Source organism: Pelodiscus sinensis, chromosome 23, assembly GCF_052426305.1.
Source record: "Pelodiscus sinensis isolate ZL-2025 chromosome 23, ASM5242630v1, whole genome shotgun sequence".
Taxonomy (NCBI): domain Eukaryota; kingdom Metazoa; phylum Chordata; order Testudines; family Trionychidae; genus Pelodiscus; species Pelodiscus sinensis.
This window is the reverse complement of record NC_143074.1, coordinates 10699052-10711593: the sequence shown is the minus strand read 5'-3', so window position 1 is coordinate 10711593 and position 12542 is coordinate 10699052. Positions and strand designations below refer to the sequence as shown.

The window sequence follows — 12542 nt, the reverse complement described above, 5'->3', positions numbered from 1 at the left end:
GGTCTCTATGAGGAGCTGAGTGTACTACATCCAGCAGAATAATTAGCTGAGGTGGCACTGTGAAACTCAGTTCCAAAGTAATGGGTAATCACTGCTTTGGAAAAGGGCAGACTTTTTCTATCATTAAATACCCTTCTTCCGCATGGCTAATCTACTACAGAGTTTAAAAAGTCACAGAGCAGTCATGGCCCCATTTCCATTTCCTCTGCAGCTTTTGCTTCACTCTTTCATCTCTAAAGACTGAATTCTTCCTCTTTTGGTGTTTAGATTACACATGGCCTTCGATCCTGACATCTGTAGCCATGCTAATTGGTGCTGTGTTCTGGGCAACTGTTATAGGTGTGTCTAAACTACATCCCTTTTCTCGAAAAAGGGATGTAAATTAGACACTTCAAAATTGCAAATGAAGCAGGGATTTAAATTTCCCATGCCTCATTTGCATAATGGCAGCCACGGTTTTTTTCAAAATGGGGCTTTTTGAAAGAAAAATGGCTGTTTAGACTGGGATCGATCAAAAATAAAACCCTTTTTCGAAAGATCCTGTACTCCTGAAAAAATAAAGAGTACAGGATCTTTCGAAAAAGGGTTTTATTTTTGATCAATCCCTGTCTAAACAGCCATTTTTCTTTCGAAAAGCCCCATTTCGAAAAAACCCATGGTTGCCATTATGCAAATGAGGCGTGGGAAATTTAAATCCCTGCTTCATTTGCAATTTCGAAATGTCTGATTTACATCCCTTTTTCAAGAAAAGACAGATGGGTGAGGCTTACAGCCATAAGATAAAGACAGATGGGTGAGGCTAAGTGACCTTAAACAAAAGAACTTCATGGAACTCCTATGTGCTCCAGAATGTGATACTGGTAATTCAGCAAGTGATGTTGCTCTCCCTGTATTACTACAGAACAAACTCCCCACGATGTCATCACTGAGCTGATGAAGGTGTCATCTTTCAGGTAAGATGTAAAACAGAGATCTTGACTGCTTGTGATTGTGGACATTAAAACTTTCCATGGTAAAACAGCAGCGATATTGCAATGCTCTGATTCACAGAGTCCAAGGTAGAAAGGGGCTGCTGTGATCATCTGATTCTAGTCTGACCTCCTGTATAACACAGCCCAGAGGCACTTCCCTGAATTAATTCCTGTTTGAACACAAGTAGAGACCCCCCCAAACTGTGGTACTTGTACCCCTGGGGCACATAAGTCTGTCAGAAGTGTCATTATGTTCCAAGGTGGTCTATCTCCTCCAGAGGCAGCAAAGCCCACCGAACTACTATGTCAAGACACAGCTCCTTCAAAGAAACAGGCAGCCAACCAACTAGGGAAAGCCAGGTCCCTCATATAACATCCTGGCAAAATTCAAATTTGGGTTATTACACCCTTCCCCCATATTTCCCAGTGGACTATGGGATTTGCTTTCACTTCCCACATTTAGCCCAGATGTGGCTGAATTTCACTGGAGGATGAAATGACCCCTGTAGATAACTTAATTTTGGAAAGTGTCTGGGGCAGACAAAGTGCTATGTAAATATGTTGCCTCTAGTAGGGTACCTTCCAACTGCAGGTGTTCAGTTTAGGAACAGCAACATTTTGGGCACATTTTCTCTACATCCTCTTAATGCCTCTGCTTATTCTTGTAGTCTTATGCAGTAGCTCCTTTTGGGTACCATTACTATTCCTGACTCCCTGGACATTGATTACTGGTACTGCAACCTGTGCCACCTAATTAATGTGTGCCAGCCTAGTCCACTTGGGATGTTAGGAGCATCTTTGTCAGTGCTTAGCCTCCAAAGGAGCTCCCAATCCAGGCAGCAGAATCATTGTCTGAGAATTGTGAGACTTTAAAGCACAACTAGCAGTTGTCTGGTGTCAATTTGCTAAGCACAGTGATTGCAGACTAACACGTCTCTTGAGGCTGGATGGGTCAGGAGAAAGAGGGATTGCCAAGCATATCTATTGAGGCTGAAAATGTTGGAGAACATTAAACAATGAGGTGGACACCTTGGATAAGCTTAAAATTTGCAGTATGTAAGGATAACCTCTCGTGACAGGACAAGAAGCAACAGGCTTAAATTGAAGGAAGGGAGATTTAAGTTGGACATTAGGAAAAACTTCCTGTCAGGGTGGTTAAACACTGGAATAAAATTGCGTTGGGAGGTTGTGGAATCTCTATTATTGGAGATTAAGAGCAGGTAAGACAGACGCCCATCAGGGATGGTCTAGATGGTGCTTTTCCTGCCGTGGAGACTGGATTTGATGACCTCTTGAAGTTCCTTCCAGTTTTATGATTCTGTGATAAGCCAGCAATAATTACTATAGAATACAAACTCTAATATCTTCCCACATCCTATTTTCCTCAGTATTTCACTGCTTAGAAACAAAGGTTCTTTTTGCTTTTGGTACATAGTGCTGTTTTGCACCACAACACTGAAGACTCCTGTATCTGATGTGTCTGGAACCCTGTGCCAATCTCTCAAAGGACAATGTGTATCTAACTGTAAAAACAGTGGGACAATGGAACAGGTTACCTAGGGAAGCTGGGGAAGCTCCTTCACTGGATGTTTTCAGAAAGAGTCTGGATAACATCTGGGTTGTATGGTTTAGACAACAAATCCTGCATCTTGGCAGGAGGTTAGAGTAGCTGACCCTTGTAGCCTAGTTTCTATTCTACAAATGTGCTTGGTGAAAAGTTCTGGCTCTGGTACTTTCAGCTAGATGATGACAGGTACAGAAGCGAGAGGCCATTCATCTTGGTACAACCAGAGAATATTATGGGAAGTAAGAGGTAGGACAAAAAGAGTATGGGAGTGACTATGAAAATAAAGGTGGAGAAGCTACTCAAAGCTAATGATGGAGATAAGGGAGTATCAGAGAAATGGTGAGATGCCTCAGTGCCAGAGAGACATCTCAAGGCTGGAAGAGAGCAGAGAGAGAAAAGCTGGAATTTTTAATGGCACCAATAACAATCATGCCTGGGGTGGCATCTCAGGGTGATGAGTGTATCTGAATTCAACAACTGGATGGTCCCTTATATTTTCTCATTACTTCTGCAGCAGAGCCAGTCACAGTGTAAATGGAGTCCAACTCACGTCTCTCAGACACTCATGTCAATGTGGAGAATATCTAGACACAGCAAGACAGAATGGCTTAGCTATAGGTGCTTTCCATATGGGATTCTGGCTTATATGATGGGTTCAATGTTCTGGCAAGATGTACTCATGAGATCTCTTTTCAGAATCTCAGAATTCCCTGCAAGGAAGGAAACTCTTGCCTACGGATGCCCATCTCTGATCATGATCATGTGCAATAACACTAGTGCTGAGCATTGCCAATAACTCAAATCCAGCACCAGGTGCTTCCTCTGATAAGAACACGTGCAGTGGAGTAGAAAAAAAATAAAAATCCAGGCATCTTTTTTCACAGAAGAGTCCCATTTACAACTACTTCTAATTACTACTCTTTCCTTGTGCTGCTGTTGCTACTGACAGACATGCAGTTGGCTCAGGCAACAATGCAAGTACAGCCAAAGTGTACTTTGCAAGTGGGCTCATCCTCAGAGCACTGAGCTGTAAGCTATGCTGAGAGGAAGCCACTAAAAACATGAGTCACTTTTCCAGCCTGAACTGGGTAGGATTGAACTGACTCAGCAAAAGCTTTTAAAGAGGGCAGGAATGGAATAAGGGTTCTGACTCATTCCAGGTGCAGTCTGGGCTTTTGTCAAGCGGTGTAGGTGGATAATCAAGTCTCACCCGTGGGTGGCAAAGGGAGATCATTTGAGCTTCACTGACGAAATGTAATAGGCTGAAATAAACAGAAATAGCACGAAGATTTTCCAAGAGCAGACAGTTTTAGGGGCAAATGTGCAGGGTGCTAGTTTGACTTGATAACAAAACCTACTGATCCAAATTCTTTCATCTTGGGGATCAGGAGAATTTCAGTGGAACTAGGAAATATGCCTTCAGTATTCATGCATTTGGGTCCTTCTAGACTGGAGAGACAAGAGTGTTGGTACCTGGAAATGTGTCCTGGAGGATTGCATGCCCTGATGCGGACTTGCAGTGTTTGGGTGCATCCACACAGTCAAAAAAAAAAAAAAAGGGGGGGGGGGGGGGAGAAGGGGACCCTAATGCTTTGGCACAGACTTGGGCTCGCCTTGAGGGACTAGATATAGCCGTGACTCAGGCTGAGCCTGAATGTCCACACAGCTATTTTTAGCCCTGCAGCATGAGACTGACTGGGCTCTGAGACACACTGGCATGCTTTGCTGAGCTGACATACCCTAAGTGGCACCTCTGCCTTCTGCTGGTTGGGATGCCAGACTTGTCCAAGTGGTTGTCAGTTTCTAATGCTCCTCTTCTAACCCAGGGGTTTTCAAATCTCACTGCACTGTGACCCCCTTCGGACAACAAAAATTACTAGACAAACTCGGGAGAGGGGCAAAACGTGAGCCTGCCTGAGCCGCAGGTCAAAGACCAAGGTTTCAGCCCCAGGAAGGGAGGCTGTAATCTGGGCCCTGCTGCCCAGGGCTGATGCCTTTGGGGTTTGCTTTTGGGCAGCGGGGCTCGGGCTTCAGCATCAGTGAGCATTAGGCCCCAGCAAGTTTAATGACAGTGCTGATGAGCCCAGAGCCCCCGGTCCTTTAAAACACTGCCAGAGCGCTGCGTGGCACCCTCCAGGCAGCACTGAGGGGATGGCGCCCTGCACTCTCAGCAGCATAGAGGACTGGCTGTCCCGGCCCCACTCCTTCCACTCAAAGCCTCACTCCTTCTGGGAGCGCAGAACCAGCTCCCACCTATCTTGCCCAAGGACCTGGCGAGGCGGTTGGCTCCCCTGAAAAGCCCCATTAAAGCAGGGTTGAGACCCAGATTGGGGTCGCAACCCACAGTTTAAGAACCACTGCTTCTAGCACGTGAGTGGGAGAAAGAGTGAGGATATGGTGTAACTAGTGCTGCTATTATTAATGATGGTTAAACTGAGAGTCTCCTTCAGCTTAAGCAGCAGTAGCCTGGGTTTTTGGTACTTGATGTTGCTGTTTGTTTCCCAGGCCACATGTTTGCAGCTAGTGGGTGACTAGACCGTCTGGATATCTATGGTGCTTGTTTGCATGATCTATGCATTTGCACTGGATTACAGGTGCTAGTGTTTATTTGAATGGGTCTATGGGAGTAGTGCCCTGGTGCTTCGGTTGGAATGGGTGCTGCTATCCAACAGTGGGCAGTACTGGCATATGCAGAACAGGAGATGGCTAAACGGCATGAAATCTGCCCTTACCTTTTCACCTTTTGACCCTGGTGGTCCAATTGGCCCTGGTGGTCCTGCATGTCCCTGTGGGAGAATAGAAAACATAGGAGGGGAATGGAAAAATGGAGTCACTTCTGTGACAGGATCCTGTATGGCTGACTATACAGACACCAAGAAATTGCACGTGCAGGCTTCAGAGAAATATAGCAGCATCAGCAATGACATCATGTATGCCTGGATGATTGAGGAAACTAGATCTGAAGAATTCTCCATAGTTCAGATTGAGAATAAGAACGAACTAAGCTATCCCTCATCCAGCCAAATGGAAATACAAAAATACTTAAACTGGTTTTTCATCCTGGGCTAATTGTTAAGTTAGATTTGGAAATGGGTGAAGCAGAGGAATTATTAGCATAAAAAGCAGTTTTACCTCATAACCCATTAAGCCAGGTTCTCCTTCAGCACCCATCCTTCCCGGAGCACCCTAAGGAAGCAATCACACAGAGAAATGACATTAGAACAGCCTGCTGTCACTGTCTTCAGAAAGCATATGCTGCATTGGGCTGCAGAAAGTGGACTTTCAAGACAGACAAATCTTAGGTTTGGGAGATTTAAACTGAACAGCTCCCATCTATTCTTTGGGCAAACCAAGCAGCTTTATGGCAGTAACACCTTGAAGTATTCTCTGCATTCTGCCATCAACTGATAGGAAGGTAGCAACTCCAATCTAAGGGCTTGTTTCCACTATGCTGGGGATCGATGCTGCTGTGATTGACCCACCAGCCGTTGATTTATCGTGTCTGCTCAGAGGCGATCGAGTGCTCTCTTGTCAACGCTGGTGCTCCACCAGGACAAGAAGAGTAGCCAGTGTCAACAGGAGAGCCGCCCCTGCTGACCTTACTGCATGCAAGTACATCGACCTCAACTATACTATATGTGTAGCTGAAATCATGTAGATTAGATCGACGGTGGGGGTTAGGCAAGGCCTAAATCTGCCAAGAGCTTATCAATGAAGTCCCCTGTTCATTACAGAAATACTGACATCCCAGTAATCAGTAATTTTCTAGCTGAGAACTGGCTCATCATTTTGAACTCCTATAACTCCTCAAAACACAGTCATGGTCTTTCCTCCAATGCCACTATAGCTTGGAAATTAAACTGTTGACTGAATCAGGTGCACTACTCTCCAAACCATTTGGGCATATTGAGGAATATCTGAAGACAATGCAGTGTGGATAATATCTTGCTAATTTCTAGATATATACATAATAATACTAGCAAAGGGTGACACATGCACATTATGCTGATGCTCTGCTCTACACCAGCCTCCTCTGGCCTCTATTGCTAGCTTCAAATCCAAGGTCGTTTTTTGCTGAATATTCCTTCAGTGAAGTTTTCAGTGAGACAGTCCTGAGGAAGGATTGGAGCTTGAAACATACAAAGGTCACTTTTTCCCCCCCTCACGCCTGGTGGCACGATAACACCTGACGTGCAATTGACTAGGGAATTGCAATAGCTGATGTTTTAGGAATATGAACAAAAGGTTAAAAAGAATTTCCAAATCCTGATCTTCTGATTAAAGCAGGATTCAAACCTTTTCCTGCTGAGCTGCAGAACTGTGAACTCTTACTACCTTTCATGTAAATTTCTCCTTCTGGGGTTTATATTTTATACTCTTCTAATTTCTAAGTTTCATTTAATCATCTGTCACTCTGGCTACGGCTACACTGTAGCCTTCTTCTGGAACAGCTTATGCAAACGAAGCGTGCATCATTTGCATAATTAATTAGCAGCTTTTTTTGCACAAGAGGCTTTTGTGCAAAAAGGAGCTGTGCATAAACCCCCTCTTGTGCAAGAGCCATTCTTCCTGAAAAAATGAGGATGTGTAGCTGTAGCCTCTGTGGGTAGAATATAAAATTCCTGGTCGCAAGAGGTGTTTCATGAATTCCACATGCTAGAAACCATTGCAAAAATCAAATGGTCATTAAACATTGCCCCTTTATAGCTGGAAATTCACATGCTGCCCTGAACTGATTTGGGCTGTGAAAGCAGATAATCTATATAATGTAGGCAAAGGATGGCTTCCTGAATTTGAGGCTTTTTCTGGTGATCTATCAGAATGAGAGTGTTGTTTTAGAGGGAAGCAAGACATCCTCTTGTTTGAGGAAGGTCATTTGGGCTCCTCCAGTATCCTGCTTCAGAGAGCTGGTGTTGAGTTTCCCCACAGAAGGTGTGGAAGTTCCTCCTGGAGTCCATCAACATCAATCCTATATGAGTCTGAGGAGCTGCTTGAGTGCATCATGAGGAGAGTTTTGCCCACAAGATCCAATCACACAACCTGTCCCCACCTACCAGAAACTAGTTAGAAACTAAAAAGTTTCATTAGACTTTCTAAATATGATGAAAACCCTTTCCTCACCGGCAGACTGAAAAGCAATCCAACAGATTGCTTCTAGGGTTGCCAACTCTTGACAACCTATCCTGGGAGATTTTTTTCCCCAACATGACAATGTTATTTGCTTAAAACATCCTATTAAATTCTCCAGGATTGCTTTAAATAATCACCAGGAAATTAATTCCACTTCTGGGAGACTCCAGGCCAATCCTGGAGGGTTAGCAACCCTATCTTCTTCCTTGAGAAATAATCCATGACGACTCTACCAAAACAGTCTGTAGGTAGGATCTATTGGAAAGGTCATAACTTTTAATGGTGGCCTTAAAAAAGGCAGCAGAATTTCTTGTTGCTCAGTCAGTCTGTGCTACTTTTCCAAAACATCTCAGCAAGTCCAGGTTTTCCCCATATTTTCAGTATGTTCTACAGATTAACTCAGAGGACACAGATGCTGCGGAACCCCTTGCTTGAAGCAGCTTCTATTATATACAGGCCTTACAGTTTGATTCAAGGGCTCTCAGCACTCTACAGTAAGAACTAGCCCTCCTCCAGTCAGATAAGTGATACTGATGCAACTACTGTAAGAACCTGCAGGGAAACATAGGGATGCTGACACCTCCACATCATCTCAGGAGACTTAGGCTTGCTCCTGGGGGAGGACCCTGCAAGGCTGGGCCAGGAGGTCATACAGCAGCTCCTCAGAGCCCACAGATTGGTACTTAAGCCAGGAAGCCATGGCAGGGAATTGCCTGAGCAACAATTCAGACTGCCCACTTGTACTGTGTGTGAAAGATCCCAGATTCCAACTTCTGACCGCGCCTGCCTCTTGTTGTCTGATTCTTGGTTTTCCATCAAACCTATATTGGACTCTGACTTCCTGGTAACTGGACTCCACCTCTCTACAGATGCCTAACTCCTGGTTCACCCTCTGGTCTCTCTCATACTCTGACCCTCTAGTATCCTACTCAGTCTGACTTCTGCTCTAACCACTAGGTATGTCTGCCCATGACTCAGTTGTGATAGTTAACCTGCTGACTGGATACATAGAGGAAATATTTGTTACCTATTGCTACTGTTCAGACACCCATGTCTTACAACCCTGAGTCAACTGAACTTCCTTCTCTTTCTACCAGACTGCTGCTGTTCTGTCTCCCAGCTCCACCCCAACAGCCCCACAAAACTCTTTATCATGTTCTCTCTGTGCTCATTGCAAATGTTTGAGATAGTGGATTAAAAGTGGGTGTACAGGTGAGGCAGATGTCCAAGACAGAGTTCCATGTAAATAAAATAGTTTGACTTGGAAGCTGCTCTCACCATGAGTATGCAGTCTCAAAAGGAATGCTCTGAGCAAATATACAGGCAGTCTCCGAGTTACGCGGATCCAACTTATGTTGGATCCGTACTTACGAACGGGGCTTCTTGCCCCGGAGGATGCGGGCGTCTACAAGAAAAGCCTGGTCTGCTGGGGGGAGGGAGGAGGGCCAGCAGACCAGGGAGACGCGGAGCAAAGCTGCGGAGGACCTGGGCGGGACCGCGGCGCATCTGGGCACTCCCGCCGCCCGGGTCCTCCGCAGCTTTGCTTCGCGTCTCCCTGGTCTGCTGGTGGGGGGGGAGGGGGCGGGCAGCTAGTGCGCCCCCCTCCCCCCGCCTTCCCCCAGCAGGCCAGGCTTTTCTTGTAGACGCCTGTGGTAGAGCAGCTGGGGCGCTGCCGGTTGGTCCCGCAGCGCCGTTTCTTGGCGCTACAGGACCAACCCGGCAGCACCCCAGCTGCTCTGTCCCAGGCGTCCTGATTCAGCTGCTGTTGAAGCTGCTGATCAGTTGATTCCAGGAAGCCTGAGGCAGAGAAACTCTGCTTTGGGCTTCCTGTAGTCAGCCGCTGGTCAGTTTCAGCAGCGGCTGAATCTGGACGCCAGTTCCGACTTAAGTACAAATTCGACTTAAGTACACACCTACAGTCCCTATCTTGTATGTAACCCGGGGACTGCCTGTAGCTTCTCAGCTCATTCCCTTTTCCAGAAATTTATTCCCAGTAGTTAGACTTGAGAAGAGAGAGTCAATTCAAAACTACAATGCATCATTAACTAGCTGCATCTGCTATCAACACAATGAAAACTTGAGAGATTCCTTCTCAATCTGTAAAATAGCAAGTTATTAAAATAATCAGTTAAAATTAGAACTGGTTGAAAAATATGTATGGGGGAATTTTTTAGGTTTTTAAAAATCTATAACCAAAACTATTTTCCAGATGTTATTACATTAAAATGGAACATTCTACAGCTTTTCCTTTTACCCTTAGCTTTCTCTTTTTTCTCTCTCCTTTTTGCCCCTACAATAATTTGCCAATGGAAGAAGGTCAGGAGGAAAAATGGGAGAAAGAGGAAACCCCTCAGAAAACCCTAACCTTCTCCCAAATATTTTTCTGGTTTTTCATGGAAAATATTTTTTTTGTTTTTGCCTAGAACAGCCTACACAAACTTTTCTTGTAAAAATATTTCATTTAGGAAAAAAAAAAAATCAATTTTCTGTTTTCAAAGTTTTGCTAGAAAATTTCAACCAGCTCTAATAAAAACTGTCAAAAAGATAAGTGAAATAAAGTAAATTTGAATCCCTCTCTCTACTTCACCCCTCTCTGTGCAGCTGTTCTGTCTTCCCAAGCCACACAGTTGCCTCCATCCCTCCATGCTCACCCTATCACTTGTTACTTTGGGTTGCATTCAATCAATTGCAGGTCTATTCTCACCATAGGTCCCAGGGTACCTCTGGATCCTTTCAGGCCTTGAGTCCCTTTTGGCCCTATCTTGCCTGGAGGGCCCGTCTCACCCAGCTGCCCCTGGTAGCCCTTGCTGCCCTGTAGAAGAGGAGTATACAGATTAACACAAAATGAAATGGCTCCTATACATTAACGAATCAGAGAGAAGAATGAAAGAGAGGAAACAATGGCAATGGGCTCTTACCTTCTGGCCGATTTTGCCCTTTTCTCCCTGTTTGCCTGGTTTCCCTTCTGGTCCCTAGGAGAGTGCAGAAACCCAGAGCCATGAGACAAAAGCAAAAGTTCTACCTAGCAACCCTCATGAGTGCCCCGACCATGATAACAAGAGCACATCCCTGGTGGTGCTGCCAACTATTTACCCCACCAGTTGTGTTCCCATGGGAACAGGATGGATGTTTAAACAATAATCCAATTCAGTGTGAGGCGTGACAAGCACACTCCCTTTGTCAGTGCTATGGCTGTACAGGCGCGAGGTTAAGATTGTTCCTGAGCACCTTTGATATGAAACTGAGGCTTACCTACCCCTTGAAGATGGAGAGATGTGTGTCAGGAAGGCTGCCTAGCTCAGGGGGAGCCATGAGAAAATGCAGAGCTTTTAACTGTCAGATCACACGTCATATATGCCGACTAGAACTCTGAAGACTGACAGCCATCATCTGATGACTGTCAGCACATGTGAAGTGTTTGGCGGGTCTCCGTGGAGTTCTGTGTGCAAAGCTGCCTATAGCACCAAATAAGGCATCTTTGTTGGCAGTCTCAGAAGAGACAGCAAGGGCTGACTAAACACTGACACTGCGGTGTTCTCATCTTCTCATCCTTAGCGGTGCTCCCTGTCTGCTCACTGGTAGAGAAAGTTGCCTTGCTGTTTGTTATTTACTTTCTTCTTTGCATAGAGAGAGAACTTTCCTTCTGTCAATCAAGCACCTTTCACCAGGCTCAAATACATTTTAAATGGATTTTGATAGCTCTGTAAATGCTGCTTAGGCTAATGGCTCTAGAAAGTGGCTGTGTATTGGAGCCACTGCCTAGTTAATTAGCATTTCTGCTAGATTGAAAGTGTATTGACAATTACTGGTTTTATTTTCTACTTACCTGTTAGGTGTCTCTAGTCATTACACTCACATTTTATCTATTTGTATTATTATTACAATTCACATGAAAAACACAGACCTATGTATACAGGAATTGTACACAGACCTATGTATACAGGAATTGTACACAGACCTATGTATACAGGAATAGACTCAAATACAGATGGACAGCCAGACACACAGATAAAGGGCTGCTATGTTCATCTATTCTCAGTCTCACACACAAGACCTGCAACCTATCCATGGACACAAAACACAGATAAACCAGGCTGTAGGAAGTTAGACACTGGAGCATGAAAGTAGACAAATATAGCAGACTTCTAGGTCCCTACACAGGGCCCAGGAGAGATCTGAAAGGGCAGAAAATGTGTGAAAGACAAGTAATGAAACATCAGCGTAGCAGTTTCACAGGGACATCTCTTAGCTCCTTTTTATCAGCTGGAAAACAGGAGCCCAGGAAGTAGTGTTTTATTAGGAGTGCTGGAGCCTGTGGGCCAGGTGATAAGACTAGATTTCAGAGGAATTAACAGCAGCTGAACAATCACTAAAAAAGAGTTTGTACATTTGGGCAATTGGAACTCCAAGTTTTCATCAGTATATGTGGACGCTCCATCTTCCCGTATTAGTCTAATGGTTATATTTGCCTGGCTCGCTCTCCTGCATTTCACCACAAATGATGCTATGGAATCAGACTGGTTTAATAGGATGTCTGTTGGCTGATCAAAAATATCAACACATGAGCCCGGTCATATACAGTGTTTCCCAGCTTTGATCTGACAAGTGCTTTCAAGGTCTTTGCTTCATCAGCAGGTCAGACCTGTTGCATCCATGCAAGTGTTGAGTGAGCCCTTCAGTTCCCTGCATACAGTGACTCTTCTGCATGAGCCATACATTTCAAAAGAGCATCCTGAGACTAGTGATGATTAATCCTCCATGAAGTTACTGTCTGTGCTCCAAAGTACTTGATTCCTGCTACCTATTGTCTCCAGCCCATGGAGCTCCCCTCTTTGTCGCAGAGTTTTGGGGATTTTTTTTTTGCCAGAACCTCT

At 44.8% G+C, this 12542-nt stretch overlaps 1 protein-coding gene across 4 annotated transcripts in view; it reads right to left on the bottom strand.

The window, feature by feature from the left end:
- Positions 1–12542, bottom strand: part of COL27A1 (collagen type XXVII alpha 1 chain) — a 296056-nt gene that overhangs the window by 39402 nt on the left and 244112 nt on the right. For all 4 annotated transcript variants that reach the window (XM_014580186.4, XM_014580190.4, XM_089772923.1 and 1 more), the window contains 4 exons: positions 10587–10640; positions 10373–10480; positions 5671–5724; positions 5271–5324 (listed from right to left, as the gene is read on the bottom strand). In XM_014580186.4, coding sequence (XP_014435672.3) covers positions 5271–5324; positions 5671–5724; positions 10373–10480; positions 10587–10640 — 270 coding nt within the window. The remainder of the gene's footprint in view (positions 1–5270; positions 5325–5670; positions 5725–10372; positions 10481–10586; positions 10641–12542) is intronic.